Source organism: Marmota flaviventris, chromosome 9 (genome assembly GCF_047511675.1).
Source record: "Marmota flaviventris isolate mMarFla1 chromosome 9, mMarFla1.hap1, whole genome shotgun sequence".
NCBI classification, from domain to species: Eukaryota; Metazoa; Chordata; class Mammalia; order Rodentia; family Sciuridae; genus Marmota; species Marmota flaviventris.
In genome coordinates, this window is record NC_092506.1 from 49,122,811 (window position 1) to 49,145,296 (window position 22,486).

Sequence of the window (22,486 nt, forward strand, 5' to 3'; positions counted from 1 at the left end):
ATGGTTCTCTTTATATACTTTTTAGGCCATTTAATTGAAAATTATTTTTCATAAATTCAGATGAAAGGGAAATTTTTGTCATTAGACAATTCTTGAATAAAATTTGTTAATATTTTGAACTTTATTGCTTTTCTGCACTTCTTATTTTTGCACATTTTTTTTTTTTCTAAATTGAGGACTTAGTTGATATGTAAATTATGATTAGAGACCAGAACAGTTCAGGACCCAAAATGATCAAGGGAAAGCACCTTGTTGGAAACCCCCATGACAATAAATCTCTCCTTATAGTTCCCATTTGTGTGTTTCTTTTATAAAGCTTATGTTAAAATTAGGTCAGAATTTCCATTGTAAACTCTGAATTTCATAGTTGTATAACTGCCATATGAACTTGATTGTAAACAAAGATCTTCAATGATGAGCCTGTTTTGAAAAATTTAAGCCAGGGTTATTTAGCTTCCAAGGTAGATGTCTAGTTTCACATTTTAAGTTGAGAAAATGCCCAAATGGGCTTTGGTTTGAAAGGTGAACTTCACAATTTTTTCTTAGGATTTTTTAGTTTTTCTACAGTGAGGATTTTAAAGAAAAAAAATTAAAAAGAATAGTTGGGCATGGTGATACAGGCTTGTAGTCCCAGTGACTCTAGAGATTGAGGCAGGAGGAGTTCAAGGCCAGCATCAGCAACTTGGCTAGATCCTTAGCAACTTTGCAAGACCATGTCTCAAAATAAAAAGTAAAAAGGATGTGGATGTCGCCCAGTGGTAAAGCACCCCTAAGTTCAATCCCCAGTACCAAAAAAGAGAAAAAAAAAAAAAAAAGAGTTAATCTCCTTTTCAAAATTTTGACACCAGTGTATGTATGTATGTATGTTGCCCAGGCTGGTCTTAGAACTCCTGAACTAAAGTGCTTCTCCTGCCTTAGTCTCCTTAGTAATTGGGATTACCATCACACCCAGTTTCATTTATTTTTTAGGGATTACTCTTCAGATGTATTGCCTTTTGAAACAAATGATTATATGGACTACTTTCCTAAAAGTATTAGAACCTTACAATCATTTAGTTACATTTCATTCATTTCCATTTATACTTTTTCTTCTTGTGTTTTTGTTGAATTACTAAATCTCTAGTTCAGGGAATAAAAACAATTGTTTCATTGGTCTATGTATATATTAATGCAATAAAATGAAATGTAGATACTGTTAAGCAGCTCTGTATTTGAGTTCTGGTAACTTGTGACAGGAAAAAAATAGTTTTATTTTGTTCTAATCTTGGGTTTAGAAATGGCTTTAAAATTTGGCAGCCAAGCTGGGCATGGTGGTGCATGCCATGTGGCTTGGGGGGCTGAGGCAGGAGGATTGCAAGTTCAAAGCTAGCCTCAGCAACGGAGAGGACCTAAGCAACTTAGCAAGACCCTCTCTCAAAATAAAAAATGAAAAGGTCTTGGCATGTGGCTCAGTGCCCTTGGGTTCAATCCCCAGTACAAAAAAAGGGGGGTGGGGGCAGCCAAATTTTGTAGATGAGTGTATTAGTTTCCTAGGGCTGCTGTAACAAATTATCTCAAACTTGGTGGGTTAAACAAAGGAAATTTAACTCCAAAATCCAATTCTTGATAGGGTTGGTTTATTCTAAAGATTTAGAGAGAGAGTCATTTCCATGCCTCTGTCCTAACTTCTCGAAGTTGTCCAGAGTCCTTAGTATTTTTGGTTGTAGGTATTTATTCTAATTTCTATCTCTGCCTTCATTTGGCCTTCCCCTCTTGGTCTTTTCTTTGTGTGCCTCAGATGTCCCTCTCCTTCCTCTTAGGATAGTCATTTGATTTAGGTCCAGAATGATCTCGCCTTGAGTTCTTTCACCTCATTTCATTTGCAAAGTCCCTGTTTCCAAGTAAGGTCTTATTCACAGTTTCCAGAGATTAGGAGTTGGATTGTCTTTTTGGGTGACACTAGTCAGTCTCACTATAGTAAATAAGTCTCTTCCTGAATTTGCTAATAAGTGTGTGAAAGTACTTTTACTAAATGTAATAATAGTTATAGAAACTGATCTATATTATATGCATAAAAATGTGATTAAGAATTTGGTTTCATGCTTAGTTTCTCTTCATGTGGTTTCCAATTGATGTGGCATTCTTTTACTATGAGATTAAGTGGAACACGCATAGACAAGTTATAATTTGTTATTTTAAATGGTGTGAGCAGAGTCTTAAATTCTATGAATATGTGCCATTTAGCTCTTAACTTTTAAAATATACATACTTTGCTGTTTAAGATGAATATGTTTGTGGTTCCTTCTTATATAAGTAATGTTTTTATTCACTCAAAAGATTTTACATTTATCTAGTGATCTAGTCTGATTTAAATATGTGTGTCATAAAAAGGAATTTTTTTAAAAACTACTATGAATTGCTGGGTGGATGCATGAGGTTAAACAGAAGGAAGAAGGGTGGTCCTTGGTGTGAATAGACAGCCACTTTCTGAGAATCCCTTGCCTGGCCTCCAGGCAGGTGGTTTAGAGGAAAACTGGTGAGAGCATTATCTCCTTCTGCTCTTCTATTTTGAGATGAAGGCATGAGAAATTTAATTCTTATTAAGGAAATGAAATAATAACAAGGTTGTTTTAAAGTTTATTTGTGATTTAAACCCATGGTTTGACAGTGTACAGGCCTCTTTCCCCCCTTATCTATTCTCTGTGCACGTTAGTTTTGGTGTTTTGTAGCATATAAAACGGTCTTTATTATGCTTGTTTAGATATATAGTCTCCATATTAAAGTGTTACATTCACAAGTGCTAGAACCATGCCAGTTTTATTCTTACTTAGGAAACTATATCCTACCACTAAGTAATAAGCACTCCACAAATAATCTGTTGAATGAATGAACTTTGTATGTCATGGACACTTAAAATCCACTCATGGAAACTTACCTCATTCCTTTTAATGGCTGTTTACTAGTCTATGATGGGTATGCCATAGCCAGTGCCCTGTTAGGGACATGTAGGTTATTAACAATTTTTCATGTTTACAGAGCTGCTAGGACACATCTTTCTTGTGTTTATCTTTGATAGTTTATATGTTAATTGCCTTCACTACTAGCTATGCTCCTGTGAAATAGTTGAGCATATTTTAAAGTGTATTACTGAGATAATTTTCAAGTATAACTAGATTACATTTTTCTAAATACATTTAAAATGTTTTTAAATCAGTGAAACTCTTGCCATAAAATCTTGAAAAAAGTATCAAAAGCAGTGTTAATATTCAGACTTTTGATTGCATCTGTGTGATGGTTCTTGGCTAATCCCTTTTTGGAAATGAAGTATCTGAACCCTTCTTGCTATTGCATAGAAAATGTGGGAAGGAAAACAGCAGTTAGCGTAGAATAAGAAATTAGGAAGAGTTCCTTTCATGTTTAAGCAGGTACTTAGCCTTAAGGGGACCAATTTGCCTAGGGTAGTCCTGGTTGATGCTTGTTATCTTGGTGTCATTAGCATCCTCTTTCAGTCCTAGTTTATAAATAAGTTATAAGGTCACACTATTTAATCTCTTTATTTTTTAGTTTTCTTGTCTGTATAATAGAGATACAATAGTGCCTGGTATATAGCTAATATCATAAAAGTGTTTGCCCTCACTGTTGACCTCTCTCTTTCCCTTCTTGAAATATTTTCTTCTTGGCCTCCTGATTACCATATTCTTTGTTCTTGTCCTACTATTTTCACTGTTCCTTCTCATTTTCTTTGCCTGGATGCTCCTTGTTGTTCTGTCGCCTCAATACTGGAGTGCAACAGGTCCCAGTCCTCAGCTCTCTTTGATCTTGACCATTTATCTGCTGTTGATTCCCAAATTTGTCTTAAGCCCTACCTTTTCAAGAATCCTTAGACTAATTTCTCTGTTAGGTAGCTAATAAAGTATTTTAACAGAATAGGTACAAAACCATTCTTTATGCTTTTCTCCATTCTCTGCAGCTCCCTCCTACCAATGCCAATAAATGGTATCACCATTCTTCCAGTTAATTAGGCAAAACATTTCGAGTTTTGACAGACCCTATATCGATGTGGTAGTTCATCAGCAAAATTTTGTTGAATCTTTTGGAAATACACGCAGATCTAGCCAGTTTTCGTCTCTATTTCTTTAGGAGTCATTTTCTCCTCATTTTATTTTTTAAAATTAAAAAAGAATTTTAATTGGAGATGGACACAATACCTTTACTTTATTTATTTATATGGTGCTGGGAATCGAACCCAGTGTCCCATGTTTGCAAGGCAAGCGCTCTACCACTGAGCCACAACCCCAGCCCATCCTTGTTGTATTTTTAATAGCCTCTCCAGTCATCTCTCTGTATTCATTCTTGACCAGCTTCCATAACCCACAGCAGTCAGTGTTACTTTTAATATGAAAGGCAAAATGTTTTACTCCTGTCTCAGAATCTCTAGTTGTTTTCCATTAGCTTAGAAAAAAATTTAGCGTCCTCACGGTGGCCTAAAGTCTCTGCTTGTTTCCCTGTATGAACTCAGTTACTACTCTTCATACTGTTTGTTCTGTTGTAACCACTACTGCCCTCCTGTTCCTCAAACATGTTACATGTATTCTCACCTTTAAATGTAATAATCCCTCTGCCCGAAATTGTCTTCCCCTGTAAAATAGTGTGGCATACTTCCTAACTTGGTCTAGGATTCCCTCCTCAAATGTCACATTGTCAGAGAAGAATTATCTCACAGTATTATGCAATGTCATAACCTCTCTTCTAGTTCTTATTATTGCCAGTCCCCCTGGCAATTTTTTGAGAGTTCACATCACTGCTGATATAGTAGTGTTTGTTTACTTGGTGATGATCAGTCTTTAAGAAACTATAAGCTTCATGAGCACCTGGGATTCTCAGCTCCTGACAGTGCCTGACACTAGATTGAATGGGCTGGTGAATGAACCTAAGGAAGATTCATGTGAAAATTTTACAGTTTAGTTAAATGTGGGCTGTGAAGATCATTCCCCTTTACTCTAGTTTTTCTTTTACAGACCATTCTCTGTTTTAGAAGATATAAGAAATGAAATTGGGGCCAGGCACAATGGCACACACCTGTAATCCCAGTGACTAGGGAGGTGGAGGCAGGAGAATAGCAAGTTTAAGCCAGCCTCTGGGGGAGCAAAAGTGACAACTAGAAATGAGTTGTTCACCTGTCTGCTGTTGAGGCAGTCAATATCATTTCTAAGTTTGGAAAGAAAGAAAACCAATTTTTGAATCCCCATTTTAGGCTAAGCAGTGTACTGAGTACTTGGCAATATCACTTAATTTTCATAATAGCCATTTCAAATAATAATCATTATGCTCATCTTATTGGGGAGGAAATACAAATTGAGAGATTAAATAACACTCCCAGGATTATAGTAGCAATTAAGTGGGATATCCAGGCTGACTGACTCAAGTTCATGCCCTTTCCTATACTATTTCATGCAAACTGAAGATGTAGTCTATGTGCAATAATTTACATTTTATGATGGCGTAAAGTTTACAGTAAAGTTTTCACGTATCTTATTTCATTTCTTATAACAAACTTTTGAAAATAGATATCAACTCAACTTTGCAAGTAGATAACCTTGATATCAGTGATGAATGATTTGTTGCAAATCTTACAGTTAGAAAGGAGCAGGGCTATCTATGCCTGTGTGCAAGCCTTTCTCACCTAAATCCCCATATTCTTTCAGTGTATCATAAAATCAAAGAAATTCTCTAGCACCTGCAAGTTATATTTTGAATGACCTATATATGTTATAATAAAATTATAGAGCTACAAAGAGTGATCATAAATAACAAATTCCTTATTTATAGCTAAATGCCAAGAAACAGGTTTTCTCTTCTAGAGCGTAGACTAAAGCCTAGCTTTTGTTATTGAAGAGCTTATATTTAATCTGTTTGGGTCTTTCAAAACCATTGTGTTCCCTTTTTTATTCACATGTTTCAAATTTCAAAAATTACAAAAATTTATTTTCCTTCCACCCATGTCTCACAGCAACTTACTTCTTCTTTCAACATGTAATGGAAGTTTCTCCGTTTCTTGCATATAAAGCAAAAACATAAAGTGTATGCATTTAATAGCATATCTTGTAGATTACATGATGCTAGTACATGAAGTCATTCTTTTTTTCTTTTTTTTTGGTGGTGCTGGGGATTGAACCCAGGGCCTTGTTGCATGTGAGGCAAGCACTCTACCAACTGAGCTATATCCCCAGCCCAAGTTATTCTTTTTTTTTAATGAGTATATTCATATTGAATGAACTTTTTATAATTTAACCAGATGTCTGCTGAAGGACATTTTATGGTGTTTTCAGTCTTTTAAATTAAAGATAATTCAATGACAATTGGCCTTGCCTGTATCATTTTTTTTTTTTATATGTGCAGATCTAATGGTAGGATAAATTTCTAGAAGTGAAATTGCTGGATCAAAGAGTGTTCTTCTTTTTTAAAATTGACACACTTTATTCTTAACATAGCACTGGAGTGTTTTCACTTTGAATGAAACTGACTTTTAAAAAAAAATTTTTGGAGGGCTAGGGCTGTAGCTCAGCGGCAGACCACCTGCCTAGCATGTGTGAGGCCCTGGGTTCGATCTTCAGCACCACATAAAAACAAACAAATAAAATAAAGGCATTCTGTCCATCTACAACTACTAAATAAATAAATAAATATCGGAGATGGCCAGGCTTGACTTGAATCCTTGGGCTCAAACAATTCACCTGCCTTTGCCTCTTGAGTATTTGGGACGATATGTGCAGATAGTGATGCCTGGTTAGGATTTTTTAACCTGTGCAGGGTATGAACTTTGATGTTTATAAAACAGGTTAAATAAAATATAATGAAAGGAGTATGTCTTCAGAGTGAGACCTGATTTGGATCGCTGTTCTTCCAGCTTGCTGACTTTTGTCACTTTACCTAATTGCTGAGTCTCAATGGTCTCATCTGTAAAATGGGGTTAATATAACCAAACTTCCAGAGCTGTTGTGTATAACTACTGTTTTTCATTGTTTCTAAGATTCATATCATTGATTTTTTTTCCCTTGGCACATAAAATGAAGTCTTATGATTGGCATTCCAGATTTAATGAAATAGGGCGAATTCGGATACTGAAACTAGTGGACTGTGCTAGGGCATGATAAAGGCAGAGGAAGTGTTTTGTGATGGAGACTGTTGGGGTGTGTGAATGAGATGTTAGAAGGGTGGGTATAGCAATGGAAGTTTCATTCTAGACTAGCAGCAATCATACTAAAACTGTGAGAGAAAATACAACTAGTTTGTGGAGCATAGGAGCAAGTAGTACCCAGAGTCTGGATATATGTAAGTTGAAATTATGAAAATTTTTGGTTAGCATCAGGACTTCAGTCTCAGGTTGAAATTTAAGAACTGTGTACTTATTTATGGCAGGAAGATTTTATAAGAATGAGACTCTGGGAGAAAATGAGTATAGATCATATATCTGATAAAGGACTTGTATTTAGGGCATATAAAGTACTCTTATATTCAATAATAAGAAGACAACCCAATTTAAAAATGGGCCAAAATTCAAATAGAACTTTCTACAAAGAAGATGTCCAAATGGCCAATAAGCACAAAAAGGTGCTCAATATCCTGTTGGGTAAATGCAAATCAAAATTGCAAAGAGATACCATTTGTATACTTACTAGAATGACTATAATACAAAGACAGATGTTTCATAACAGGTGTAGGTGAGGATATTGAGAAATTGGCACCCTAAAATATTGCCAGTGTAAATGTAAAATGGTACAGCCATGTTGGAAAACAGTGATAGTTCCTGAGAAAGTTAAAATATAAAGTTCCCATATGATTTAGCAATTCTGCTACTAGTTATATATACCCAAGACAAATGAAAATACGTGTCCACACAATAATTTATATATGATTATTCATAGTAGCATTGTTCAAAATAGGCAATATGTGGAAACAACCCAACTAATGAGTAGAGTTATCCATAGTAGTATACCATAAAAAGAAATGAGAAATGAAGTCCTGATAACATGCTGTGAACATGACATGAAAATGTGAAGTGAAAGAAGCCAGACACAAAGACCATGTATAGTATCATTCCACTCAGGTGAAATGTCTAGATTATGCAAGCCTATAGAATCAGAAAGTAGATTAGTGTGTAGTGGCTCTAGGGCTGGCAAGGGTTGGGGGAAATGGGGAATGACTGCTAATGGGCGTGGAATTACTTTTTGGGGTGGTAAAATGTTCTGGAGTTGGTGATTGTTGTACAACCTTATAGATGACTAAAAACCATTAGTATGTATTAAATGAATTTTAAAGTATTTGAATTATATCCCAGTAATGCTCTTAAAAATGACAAAAACAAGACCCTGATTCTAGGAAGGGCGTGGATTACTTAGGAGATTCAATATAAGAAAAGATTTCAGAGCAAAAGAGAGCCCAATGATAAGAGATCATGCTGAAGTCAGAAAATGTGTAGACTGGGAAACTCTGTGAGAAGAGGGAAGAAACACGGTGATATTGAGATTTACAAGTAAAATAAAAGCAGTTTCGCCATCACAGTATCCTGTCAGGGTCAGATGAATATCAAAGCTAACAATGCTTCTTCCTTCAATCTCTGCTGGCACTAAGGTCTGTAGAGCGGTTGAGCCTACAGAAAGAACCAGGACCCAGGAACCCCACTGTGGGAAGGATATTGGTAGGGAGAGGTGGTGGCTAAGGTAGGGCTAGGCACTGTCTGGTTCATCTAAAGTGTGCTACAGAGGTTAGCATTATGTGATTCGGTCATTCTTGATCCACTTGAGATGAAGGTAAGGAAGAATAACTTAATTAAAACAGCAGCTACAGGAATAGAAAGGATGGGATGGATTCCCTAGAAAGGCAAAGTTCTGCCAAGGCAAGAACAGAAAGACAAAGACAGGCCTTGGTATGAAAGACAGTAATGGAATTTTCTCCAACCTCCTATGGGGATAGTGTGAAGTATTTGTTAATGTCTACATAACATACCAACTAGGCTTAGATATCCTTTTCTGTTGTTTATCAATTATTTCTGCTAGCATAGTCATCACTGTTTTCTTAAAAAATTGTTAATTCTTATCCTTAAAACTTTATTTAGGTTTTACATATTGTCTCTTGAAATGAGAATACAATAATACAATGTGAAAGCAACCAATGTTTAATAGTTCAAAGGAAATAAAATTTTCAGGCTGCTTAAAACAGGCCACTGACTCATGATTGCTCAGTGGCTTATAAATATTATGTCAGCTCCAAAGGATGAATACAGAAGATGAAAAAAGGATGAAAGGTGGTGACTAAGTTAAACTTGTCTTACCTACAAATAATTCATATCTATGAATAGTGGCTGTATCCTTCCTGGCCCCTTTTCCTCTTGTGACAGTTGTCAAAATCCACTGGCATTAAGAACTATAAATTTTTGTGTAGTCTTATCCGCTCAGTAGGATAGTTTTGTAAGTTGTAGTTGGGTTGTGGAGGGAGTAGGAGAAAAAAAAAGCTCATGAGTTTGGAAGGATAAAAGCAGTTCAGATTAAGTAAAGCCTCCTTTGGGGAGCTGACATCATGAAATGGTGATTTACCCCGAGTAATTTTCCTTTCACATAGCCCAAAGCCTTTTCTTTTTGACCTGTTCATAAATGTTGTTGAAGATTCATTTTGGTTTAGTATTTTGCTGCTGCTGCTGCTCCACCTCCCCCACCTCTTCTCCCTTCCTCCTCCTTGACTGCTCTCTCTCCTTTACTACAATGTACTCTATTTAGACTGATATTTCATTTAGTTCCTGGGAATTGTTACTTTTAAACTGGGAGAGGAAGGAACAGTAGGAAGAGTGGTAGGTGGGTGTGAGGTGTTTTATTCCAGTAAAGTTTTTATAAGGAGTCGAAAGCCAGAGGACAGTGGTAGTCAGAAGTTAGGAAGGTTGAGGAGGCTGGAATATATACGGGGTGTCTGAACAAGATTTTCTTCTTAAGTCTTGCTTTGGGCTTGCTCTGGAAAAAGAAAAAATTCTTTTCCCATTTTCATCTTGGGCCAGATGTCTTTGCTTTAGAGATTAGAAAGTGGGCCTTTTACTGGTTCAGGACCATATTTAATGTTAGCTTTATGGTCTGGGCTATGGACATACAACTATAATTTAGAAAAAGATTTCCCTGGGGAAAAAAGTACCATATAACTGACTTAGAAATAAACTTTTATAATAGAATCAGTTTGTTCATTGACTTTGTACTGTGTTTTTGCTGGTGGCATACCAGGTCCATTCATTTGCAATTATATACCATACCATGAGGTGTATACACAATAGCTGAAGTTGCACAGAAGTCCATTGAAAGGCACATGGTTGCTTTAGGCAGTCTGAGACAATTATATACCTTGACTGACTAAATTTTGTTAAAAAGAAACTAAAAGGATACTGGATTTAGTGTAGCTTCTAAAGTACTGCAGTAGAGTTCCAGGTCATAAATTATGGAGATATCTGTGATTATACATGTTAGGTTAAATGGAATACTAATTTCAATCAGGAAAAAAATATACATTTGAGTTAGGATTATTAAGCATATTGGAAACATTTGACATAAAAATTAGGGAGGGTGTTGTAGGGAACAAAGGTTCTCTGTGACTTGACAGCTGCTGTTAAAAAGTGACACAAGGAAGATCTCCTCTTTGGCTCACAGCTGCCTGAAGTTACTCTGGTCTTCTCTAGTGTTACCAGAGGAATTTGCACTGCACTTGTTTTAGAAAATAGAGACTGCTGATAGCTAACTAGGTCCTTGTTGTGTTCAGGGAAACTAATTCTCACACCTCTATCTATATATTTAGTTGTAGATGAACATAATACCTTAAAAAATTTTTTTTTTTTTTTAACTTTTATGTGGTGCTGAGGATCGAACCCAGTCTCTTACACATACATGCTAGGCAGGCACTCTGCCACTGAGCTAACACCCCAGACCCGGGAAACTAATTCTTAACTTTTCATTATGATCTTCACAGTTATTGGGCTTCCTATTGGTCAGTACTTTGAGATTCTAAATATGTGTGGTACTTTGAGATTCTAAATATGTGCAAAGTGGCACATTACTTGACTCCAAGAAAGTTCTAAAAAGCATGAGCTATTCCTGGGGCACATCAAATCTAATTCTGTGTGCCCGGGGACATATATGACAGGATTTTTACTGGAACTGTAATCTGTTTTAGTTTAATCGAAGCCCCCAAAACAGAAGGTGCCCAGTTACCCTGATTTGCATAAAGGGTAGACCTGAATTGGTTTTGTACACTTAGCTCACACTTACTGTTAGAGAGTCAGTATTCAGTGTTAAAGGCTCTGACAAGGACATTTTTGGAGAAATGTTAGTATTTGAACTTTTAGTATTTTTTGCCTCTACACATAGTGGAGGAAAGAGATGAGGTATGTTTCTCTTAAGCCCCCTGCATTTAAGCCAAATGGTGGGTGGTACTTTTAACCAAATCAGTCCAAGAGCTTGACTAGTATCCCCTGGAGTTTGGGGGCAGGGTCATAAGAATTAGTATGCAAATCTGGGGCTCAGTAGCCCCCAGGTAGCGAGTTTAGGGAAAGGAAGAAGCTTTGTGTTTTAAGTATTTTGCACTTGGGAAGATGGTAGTGTTTTCCTGAGTGGAATCAGCTAAAAGACATTTCAAAAGGGACATTGTACATGGTCACCGAAAAAGTGACATAAGTCAGGAGGGAAGGATCCGTGAAACCCCCAGAGATTCAGGGTTGGAAGTGTAAATGGCCAAGTTTCATTCAGTGCCTAAGAATTTTATGTCAAAGGCCTCACTTTGGGCACTGTCTCAGGAAATCTATAGGCTCTCACAAGAAAGCCCGAACATCACATTTAATTGGTGTGGCCTTTTGACCCCCCACCTCCTACTTTAGCCCTCTTCACTTCTTCAGCTCCCACCCCGAGGGAACCAGGGACAGCCTTTGTGGGGACAGAAGATATGCATTATAAGAGGTTGAGACAGGGAGGGAAGATGACATCCCTCCACCTCCAGCCTAGTTGCAGACTTCTCAGGCAACCTAGAAAAAGGAATAAGCTTTAAATCAGCTTTAATTTAGATGAGTATTGACTAATGTAATTAAGACACTGTGCTAGACATCTTGATTATTAGAATTATAATGTTCTGAGGGTTGAAAGTGATTTGAAGAAGATTTTATAATCAAAGGATGACTAGAAAAAAATTGAGACTTTCTTTGATTTCATTCAGGATCAAGGAAAAAACATGCCCACAGAGGGACTTGGCAGAAAAATTTTATGCCCTATTTTGAGCCCTATTGAGCTCAGTCTGTTATTTATACATTTATGAGTTATTTATATATTCTTATGTACACATACATGAAAAGATAGTTATAATTTCATTTTAAAATTGCCTACCAGTCACATGGCACACATAAAGCTTGGCATTCATATTTTTCAAATCACAACTTTTAATAATAAGATGGAATTTTTGAGGTTGGGAAAATTCAGACTGTCAACACCTTAAGGGTAAGAGAATTCATCTTTCTTTGTGGTGTTGGGAATTGAACTCAGGGCCTTGCACATCCCAGGCAAGCGCTTCATTATTGAGCTATACTCCCCAACCTAGGGTAACAGAATATTAAGGTGAGACTATATTGAGATAGTTTTCTAATTGAAGTGTTGAAGGCCTTGCAAAGAAAGCAAGATGTGACTTGGGTTTTATTTGCCAAAATCTATTAATGCCTCTGTGTGTCATATACTGTGCTTTGTACATATTTTTACTTTTTACAGTGATCCTCTAAAGTTGGTGTTTCTTCATCTCATAGGCAGAACAATTGTGATTTAGACAGGTTAAGTGAGTTATTTCAGTTTCCCATAGCTAGTACAACTGTAGAGCTGTATTCTGGCCTGCCTTACTTGCACAGTTCAGTCTCTTCCTATTCTTTTTCTGCAGCCTCCCTAGATTTTCTCACACACTGGAATTACAGGTAGGACAGGGATAGGGTAATCTCATCTAGTGCTCCTGGCTGGAAAAGGAGAATGGAGGATACATAGCAGGAACTGGTGATCTGCAACCTTAAAATCCGTAGGGGCAACTGTGTGCTGTCCCCCACCCGCACGGTTCATTCTTTCTGCTTTCAGGAAGATTTTTGTTGTCTGCTGTCTTTCTTTTGCCACATTTATAGTGGGCATTGGGATATGCTCTCCTTAAACTAGCCCAGTTCTTACTTTTTTTTCCCCTATTGAGGAAATGGGGGTTAGAGATGTTTTAATTTGCAAGGAATTCAGGTAGCTAGCAAGTAGGATGGCATCTGGATTTGAATTCCAGGTCTGACTCCAGAGCCCTTGTATTTTCTTCTTATTGAGCTGTCTACAACAAAGACTTTATAAATGCGTCTCCTCAGAGAAACCAAGTCCTTATGAAATCTCATGTTTTGGTTTATTGTATCATGGTTTTAAAAACATACATATTATGTTGATAGAAGTGATAATAAGGAAGTGCTAACTTAAAAGGGGGGGACAGAAAAAATCATAGGATTTTACCTCTAGATTATTTCACAATGGTTTTTTGTTTGCTTGTTTGTTTTTTGAAGGAGGCAGGAATGTGAATTTGTTAGTCTTGTTTTTTTTGCTCCTTATTTTTCATGGTATTTTTATTCATTTTATAGGCCAGCAAAGGAGTGAAAAATTTGAATAGTGTATGAATTTTATTGAACAACAATAATATATTCTTAGAATATGAGCTTAAGAGAACAATAATAATATAGTCTTAGAATATGAGCTTAAGATCAGATCTAAATTTAAATAGTAGTTTTTTTTTTTAAGAGCGAGAGAATTTTTTAAATATTTATTTTTTAGTTTTCGGTGGACACAACATCTTTATTTTATTTTTATGTGGTGCTGAGGATCGAACCCAGCGCCCCTCGCATGCCAGGCGAGCGCGTTACTGCTTGAGCCACATCCCCAGCCCCAAATAAACAAACAAACAAACAAATGAATAAATAAAATAGTTCTTATTAGTTGGGTGACCTTGAAGAAGTAACATAATTTTGTGCCTCATTTTAAAAAAGTCTGTAAAAAGGGACTATCTGTTGAAGGGTTCATTGTGGGAATTAAATAAGAAACCAATAATAAAGTGTTATAAACTGCCTGCCATATGGTAAATACTTAATCCCTGGTGGATGTTGTTGGGGATATCTTACTTCTTATGGGAGCAGTGGAAGCAGGAAAGAAGTTGTATTCTTATTTCCTGCCCTTGACTGAACCCTCTGGAGAGGCCCAGTAGGAAAGCTGCAGGGGCTCAGAATCTTCCATTTCAGTCCTGGATCTATCAGTGAGTTGATGTTGGCACTCTAGGCAGGTTACTTACCTTTTTAAAAAGTCCTTGCCCTTAAGGAGTTTAAATTCTAGTTGGATGGAGGGAGGAAGGGGCAGTAAAAATATAAAACAGTATAGTAAGATACATGTGTTGTTGAAAGAGAGGAGATAATAACAAGGAGAGGGAAAGTGGGGAAAAAAAAAAAAAAAAGCCCAGAAAATACTCTGAGCAAGGAAAACAAACAAACAAGTCTCCAACCCCCCAAACCAGACCCTCAGCCTTCTAGGTCATAAAGCTCAGAATTGACAAAGGATCCCTTATCCTTTGTTCTTTTTCTTTTCTTTCTTTCTTTTTTTTTTTTTTTTTTTGCATCTTCCCTCCTTCCCTCCCTCTCTTTTTTTGCAGTTCTTGGAATTGAATCCAGTGGTGCTCCACTCCCGAACTACATCCCATTCCTTTTTAAAATTTATTTTTATTTTGAGATAGGGTCTTGCTGTATTGCCTGGGCTGGCCTTGAATTGGTGATCCTCTTGCCTCAGCCTCTCTAGTAGCTGTTATGGATGGGTACCATCATTCTTAGCCCTTATCCTTTTTTATTGATTTGACTCTCTATAGCTCTTATGGTCTATAAGATTTTTAAAAATTAATCTTAGTAAAAAATTGTCATATATGCAGAATTTCAGAGAACAGTATAACATACACCTATGTAGACTTTATGTAGACTCAGGTCACGGTTTTCCCACACTTGTTTATGTTTCCTTTCCCTCCTCTTTCTACCCCCTATTCTTTTTGAGGACTCCCAAGAATCCTGAGAATGTCTGAAATGCTCATATATTTACAACTCCTCTGTGGTCGCTCAGATTTAGCTTCATATCTTCTGTGCAAGAGTAGTAGACTTAACCAATGGACTGAATTCACTGTTTACCAGAACCTCCCATAAACTCCCAGTCCTTGTTAGTTCCTAGACCCGACACCACCCTGTGGCCGTACTCGGGAACTACACTTTCCTCTAGTTAGTGTCAGGAGAAAGTGAATTGTCACTCCTGCCTACTGAATGAGGAAGGGCAACTCATTTGCTCTCCTCCTCTTCCCCTTCTTTTCATCCTTAACATAGAATGTTTGAATAGGATGATAGTGAGTTGGCATAGCTTTTAGGAGGCCAACTAGAGGGCTGCTTGTGCAATCTAGAGGTGTGTAATGATGACATTCCTGCTTGTCATAATACGCTTGTGCTATTAAGGGTTTTCCACAACCTTACACAACCAGATTTTATTAGGAGAAATACATTTCTCATCTGAATGGAATAGTTTCTCCTACCCTAAATTAAAGAAACTGAAGTTCATTTGCTACTTTAACAACCTGGGAGGCATTGTGCCCTTTGATTTTAGACATTTGTTGAAAATTGCAATGCTAGCATGAATGGGGCATCCTCTTTCTTCTGGCTAGGAGCCTTCTACTTTGGTGTGGTACCAGGGAAGCATGGTGCTTTCCTCCAGTTCCAATTCCTTTCTCCTTCAGTGTGTTCTTCTGAACCCTTTGTTGTATTCTTATTCCCTGCCCTTGAGTGAACCTCCTCTGTGTAGCTCAATGCAATACTGTGCTCCCTGCCCCCAATCCCACTTCTGCCACATAATAGTCTTTCTGAACTATGGATGGTAACTTTCAGCTTCAGGAAAGAGTCTGTTTTCTTTTCTGGCGTGTTACTGAGGTTCTGTGTTTAAAGTAAATGTACACATAGTTCCCATGCATTACTGCAGTATTAACCTGTTTAAGTTTGTTGCCTTCCGAACAAGAATGGTATTGTGCTTTATAATAATTTTGACCTTTGACCTTCCTATACATTTATACTCCCCAACTCCCCTGTCCCTAAGAGTAGCTCAGTTACTAATGTTGTATTAAAAACAGTGGGCTCCATGAAAGTAGGGACCTTGTACTGATAGAGTACATAGTGGGTGCTCCATCCATGCTAGAATTGTAATTTTCTACAAATGTTTGAAATCAAGAAAGCAAGAAAACTGTGTTGAGGGGTTTCAGGAAGTGGGATATAATGCTTTGAATAGTGAATATCACAGATCACACTGTGTGGGGCTTTATGTACTGTGTAAAGAAACTAATGAATTCTATAAGAAACAAGAAGCTACTTAATTTGTATAATCTAGAGGTATAATTCATGTACATAAAAAATGCCCAAATCTTAATTGTATGGATTTTTACTTTTTTATATACCTGTGTGATTACTACTTATATCTAGAAAATATTTTATCTTGAATTACAACATTGAGATACTAAGTACCAGAGATCACATGGTTGGTCTGTGGTATAAATAGGACTGGAACTGTTACAGCTGCTTCTGTCTTTATAGTTGAAGTCTTTATAATTGAATAAGAACAACAGTTCAGATATATAATTGCATGAGAAAAGTAATGCAGTTATTGTATGGTTGTCATTGATTAATCATCAACATGTCTTGGCATTTTATATGCATTACTTCTTTTTATCTGCTCCACAAGCTTCTGTAACTCTTCTTGTTTTATAGATGCTAAAGGTAGAGAAGTAAAGTGATTTGCCACAGATCTAAAGTAGCAGAGTTAGAATTGAATTCAGGATTGACCATCACCAGAGACTGATTACTTTTTGGTGGTCTGCTGCCTCATATATCTGGTACCTGAGTTAAAGTGACAAAAATGTTATGTTTTTGTGGTACAATGAATGCTTATTTTAGGCACATTCTGACCTGTTGCTTACTGAATGAATTATAAGAGGGAAGGTAGTTTTTTTTTTGCAGTCCTGGGAATTGAACCATGGCCTTATGTACACTAGGCAAGTTCTACCATTGAACTGCTCCCCTAATCAGAAAAGTGCCCCTCCCGATACTGGGTATTGAACCAGGGCCTCACACATACTCAGCAAGGGCTGTACCACTGGGCTTTATGTCCAGCCCAGGAAAGGGTTTTTTAATTTTTTGACAGACCCTAGAGTGAGTTCCCTAGAAAGAATCTTTCAATGAGGATGTCTTTTTAAAGTTGCATGTAGTAAGATGATGATAGTCTTTAGACAAATTTTGAAAATAGGATGTAGTAAAGATGAGATGTGGAACTAATATCTAGAAATCCCAAGTTAGTTCACCTTAAAAATTAATGTGTGTGGAAATTAATGTGTGTGGAACAAAACCATGCCAGTGTTAGCAGAGTTTTGGAAGTCTTGTAATATTGTATTTAAAGAACTGACATTCAAAGGAAATATGAAACTTCTACAACTACTAAAAAGAAAAACAAATAATTTATTATAATAGACTTCAAAGTCACATAAACCAATGAATGATACATGTTAAGTCCCGCGGCCCCCCCCCCCCCCCCCCCCAGTACTTGTACTTGGAATTGAACTTGGGCACTCTGCCATTGAGCTACATCACCATCCCTTTTTTCTATTTTGAGGTAGGATCTTACTAAGTTGACCAGACTGGCCTTGAACTTACATTCCCTCCTGCCTTAGCCTTCTGAGTAGCTGGTATATGCCACTGGGCTCAGCATGTTAATGTCGTAATTTAGTATCACAGTATAAAAGTTCATCATATTTGAAGAATTCCAGCTATCATGTATAACTTGCACATTTGTAAAAATATATTTAATAATATTTGCTTATTCATTCTATTTTCAATCAAAGTGGTAGGGATGGTACAATACTTTCAGGCATATAATGGGAATAGCTAATGAATTTCAGGTTTTATAAGATGAAGGGATGTCCAGAAATATCAGGTGGCTGCAAAGAGACATATCTTAAGAGAAACTCATCTTCAAAGTATGAATAATATGCTTATTCAACTTCTTTGGTGTAAGATTGCAGTTTGATGTTGTTTAAGAGTAGTAAGTTCAAAGAAAATTGTTGCCAGTTGTATTTACTTTTTGAAGGGGTGTGAGTGCCAACATTTAGTTCAGGATTGTTTTGATACCTGTTTAGTTTAAATGCACATGGGGGCTGATGGTGGAGATGGCTGCTACTGTTGGTAAATGATTCTTTAACAGACTTTTTTTTCTTTTTTTTTCTTAGTAAGTCATACATTTTAAATGGGACCATCAAGAGGGAAATACAGTTATGGGTAATGAATTCTATGGTTAAGGTTATTCCTCAAATAAAAATAAATTGTGGGAAAGACCTTTCCAATAAAATAAATATGTAAAGCCATAGTAGCAGGCAGATTAGTATCCTCCCCAAATTAGGGTTTTCTTGACTCCTTTCTGAGTACCTATTGAGTAGCTTTCTGAGCATAGCCCACCAAGTTGAGGGATGTTACCTAAGAACTCTGTGCTCCTAGAGCAATGGCTTTCTGCAGGAACCCTTTCCTGAAGAATGGCCAAAAACAGTTGGCTCTGGATCCTAGCTAGCATTAAGCTTTCTTCCTCTGAGTCCTTTCTCAGGTTTTGTTAAATGAGTCAAAATGAGTCAGTGGGACAGTGGACTGTGAGGAAGTTGATCCCTAGGCGAGCAAAGGAGATAGACCAGAAGAAGAGTAAGTCAGTATCACAGGTACTGGCCTTCTGATAAGAAATGAGAAATGGTTTCTTTTAGATTATTGCTTTATTTTTAGAACATTTTAAAAGAAAAGTATGATATTCTAACTGCCATTCTTTTGATGATGATTTAAAAGATAATAATTGTGAAGCTTTGATAAACAGAAATATAATTTAAGTTAAAAATGAAAAGATTAGATGAAGTTTGAGATTCCTACAGATGAAGTAATCCTGAATGATGTTTCTGAAGCATCATTTCTGCTGAAAGGGGAATAATAATGAGAAAAGAAGGTGGGGGAAGGAATGTTCCAGGCCTCTTTCATTCGTGTGTGTGTGTGTGTGTGTGTGTGTGTGTGTGTGTGTATGTATTTTTTTGTGATATATTCATTTTTTGTGATGCTGGGGATTGAACCCAGGGCCCTGTGCATGCAAGGCAAGCACTCTACAACTGAGCTATAATCCCAGCCCTCTTTCTTATAATTTCTTTGCATCTATTTTTATCTTTAGGACTGATGTTTATGTGAAATATAAGTAGGTCTGAATTACAGTTTATTGGATTTTTCTAGTTTTTCTAGAACTTGAGTTCTAGATTCTTAGCTTTAATTATAAAAAATTATAGCAGATGATTTGCAATCTTGGCATTTTTCTTATATGATAATCCAAAGATATTTAGTATCTTTTCTTCACTTGGAAGGTGCTCTAAAGAGACTCATTTATTAGGGAATTAACATATAGTAGAATAAACCCCAATACAGTGAAAACATTTGATTAGTTTGGACTAAATGGAATTCTATAAAGTTAACAAACAGGCATGAATTTTTTTCTTTTCCTTTTTCTTTTTTACAGTCCTATTTTGTAACAGATTATGATCCAACTATTGAAGATTCCTACACAAAGCAGTGTGTGATAGATGACAGAGCAGCCCGACTAGATAGTAAGTAAACTTATTTATTTTAATAGTTCATCTGTTCTATTTTTAAAAAGTTACCTCTGGTATTTTGCTGATTATATAGTATAATGGAAATATTAGATGAGGTCTTCAATATAAGCCTGCCTTTTTCATTAGTTTTGACGAGTCTCTATATTGGTCAGTTTTTTTTTTTTTCATATTGGTCAATTTTAAATATGTCTCTGTAAATGAAAGGTAAAACAGTAATTGAACTGGTCTTGTTCTGCTAAGACTGGTCTTATAATTTGTTGAAATGTATTTATTGGTACAGCTGGAAATAGAAAATCAGGTCTCATTTCTTCCTGCTGTTTGGCAAAGGCTACACTGGGGAAGTGACCAAAGAGTTTAAGCCCAGAGGCTTTAACAAATACTGTGCCTGGTTAAATATACCACTTCCACACAGGAGAAAACCCTGCTCTTTTTTTTTTTTTTTTTTTTTTTTAAGTTGTAGATGAACAAATACCTTTATTTTGTTTGTTTATTTTTATGTGGTGCTGAGGATTGAACCCAGTGCCTCACACATGCAAGGCAAGCACTCAACCACTGAGCCACAACCCCAGCCCAAAACCCTGTTCTTTTAATTTGTGTGATTCTTTTATTCATAGAGATTAAGAAATGTATTAGCACCTGTCCAAAGTCTGGTATTTGTGTGGCATGAGGACAGGTAACAACTGCAATTTCTTTCTTGAATTTATAATATCTTTTTCAGATCTTTACATGGAGGAGATAAATATTCAAGTGATTTCAGAGGTTATCTGATTCTATCTGCATAGATGTGTTTGATATTTTTAACCTTGTAATTGGTATGCTAATATATTCTAACTGTAAAATGGATCTGTGCTGATGAAAATAAGCTCTGTAACTGTCTGCCATTAGAATATGTTTGTCTTTAATATTGAGAACAAAGTATTAAGAGAGAGGAATGTCATTTCCTTTTTATACCAAGAATAAGGCTTTCTAGAGGACCCACACGAAAGGAGCCTATCCTTGTAGAGGAGCAGTTTATAAAAAATGAAAACACGGGGTTTTTTTTTTTTGTTGTTGTTTGTTTGTTTTTTTCCCTTTAGTTTTGGATACAGCTGGACAAGAAGAGTTTGGTGCCATGAGAGAACAGTATATGAGGACTGGTGAAGGCTTCCTTTTGGTTTTTTCAGTCACAGATAGAGGCAGGTTAGTAGCAATATTAAAATGTAGGCCATTGGTCCTGTCTACATCATGATTTTATTGAATTTAGATTCTCTTGTTTTTAATAATAAAATACTAACTGGAGTATGGAGCTCGTTGAATTATGATTCCTGGTCAAATCAATTAATTTATTTTATTTTATTTTTTTAAGTTTTGAAGAAATCTATAAGTTTCAAAGACAGATTCTCAGAGTAAAGGATCGTGATGAGTTTCCAATGATTTTAATTGGTAATAAAGCAGACCTGGATCATCAAAGACAGGTAAGAAGGAATTTCATTGCTGGAAAATCATGTAAGTGAAGTGATGAGTTTAATGAAATAATAGAAAGTCCTATGATCAAAAAGAAACAACTGTGCTGATGTCACTTCAGTATTTATTGCTGAATTTAGTACACTGGATCTTGGAGAAGTTACATTAGGTAAACAATAAAAAGGAGATTTAGAGAAATTTAAATTTCATGGTTTTACACAAAATTTCAGAAGATTCTATAAGCCTACAAGTATTTGTACTAGTTCCAGTCCCATGTAATTTCTTGGGTAATATCTAAGAACTCTAATTTAGTTAGACAATCTCAAATGCCTACTTTATTTACTGTTAATATGAAATTTTCTTTGTTTAGAGACTGACTTTAATGTAAATTACAGTATTTGAATTTTTCCTAACTTCAGCAACTGAATTTTCTATTAATTCTTCACACTGGCCTGCTCTAACACTAGTAGCCTTTAAGATAAGAATATATTTAGTTGCAAACTTATTCTCACTTGTTTTCTTACTCACTTTTGAAAAATTTATTATTTAATTTTTTTTTTTTTGGTATGTGTTGTTCACTCATTTTTTGTAGGGGAGAGGAAGAAAGTCGGCTGTAAATTGATGCAGTCCTACTTTATTTGGGGTGTATTTAAGTCTTTAGTTTCTTGTTCACATCTGGAATAATTATTATTTAAATTGTTTCTCTTGTTGGCTTTTATATAACCTTAGGTTGACAAAAAGATTTTTGTTGGGTTGGGCATGGTGGTACTTGCCTTGTAATCCTAGTCACTTGGGAGGCTGAGGCAGGAAAATCCAAGTTCCAGGCCAGCCTGGGAAACTTAGTTGAGACCCTGTCTCCAAATAAAAAATAAAAATTTTGGGGATGTAGGTCAGTGGTAGAGTGCCCCTGGGTTTAATTCCCAGTACTGGGAAAAGAAAGAGTTTATTGGAACAGTATAAACATGAAGAAAAGTTGATTGATAAACAGCTCAGTTTATGTTGATGCTAGGCTTTTATTTTGTAGTTAACTGTTTAAAACATAGTCTTTGTGCTTTATTTGTAAAAATTTTGTTGGACACACACAAAATTCAAGATATTCAAGAGGAAGGATATTTCTTCTCATGCTAAGATTTAGAAATATTTCTTGATGACACTAAGTGCAGAATAAACTTTCCTGCTCTGTCTCCTTTAAATCAGAATTGTTATAAAGTTAAGGCAAAAAAAAAAGTGCTCTTTATATTAAATCAATATAAACTTTAATTTTGGTCTTTTTATTTCCTTGGGGGTTCTGAGAAGTAATGGCAAAGTAGAT

At 36.1% G+C, this 22,486-nt stretch overlaps 1 protein-coding gene and 1 non-coding gene across 2 annotated transcripts in view; one reads left to right on the forward strand and one right to left on the reverse strand.

The window, feature by feature from the left end:
* The window catches only part of Rras2 (RAS related 2), a 123,271-nt gene that overhangs the window by 44,229 nt on the left and 56,556 nt on the right, over positions 1-22,486 (forward strand). The window contains exons 2-4 of the mRNA XM_071616374.1: positions 19,638-19,725; positions 20,808-20,910; positions 21,077-21,185. Of these exons, the coding sequence (XP_071472475.1) occupies positions 19,638-19,725; positions 20,808-20,910; positions 21,077-21,185 (300 nt within the window). The remainder of the gene's footprint in view (positions 1-19,637; positions 19,726-20,807; positions 20,911-21,076; positions 21,186-22,486) is intronic.
* On the reverse strand, positions 6,134-6,207 carry Trnav-cac (transfer RNA valine (anticodon CAC)). The gene has a single exon. It is a non-coding gene; the product is annotated as a tRNA-Val (tRNA).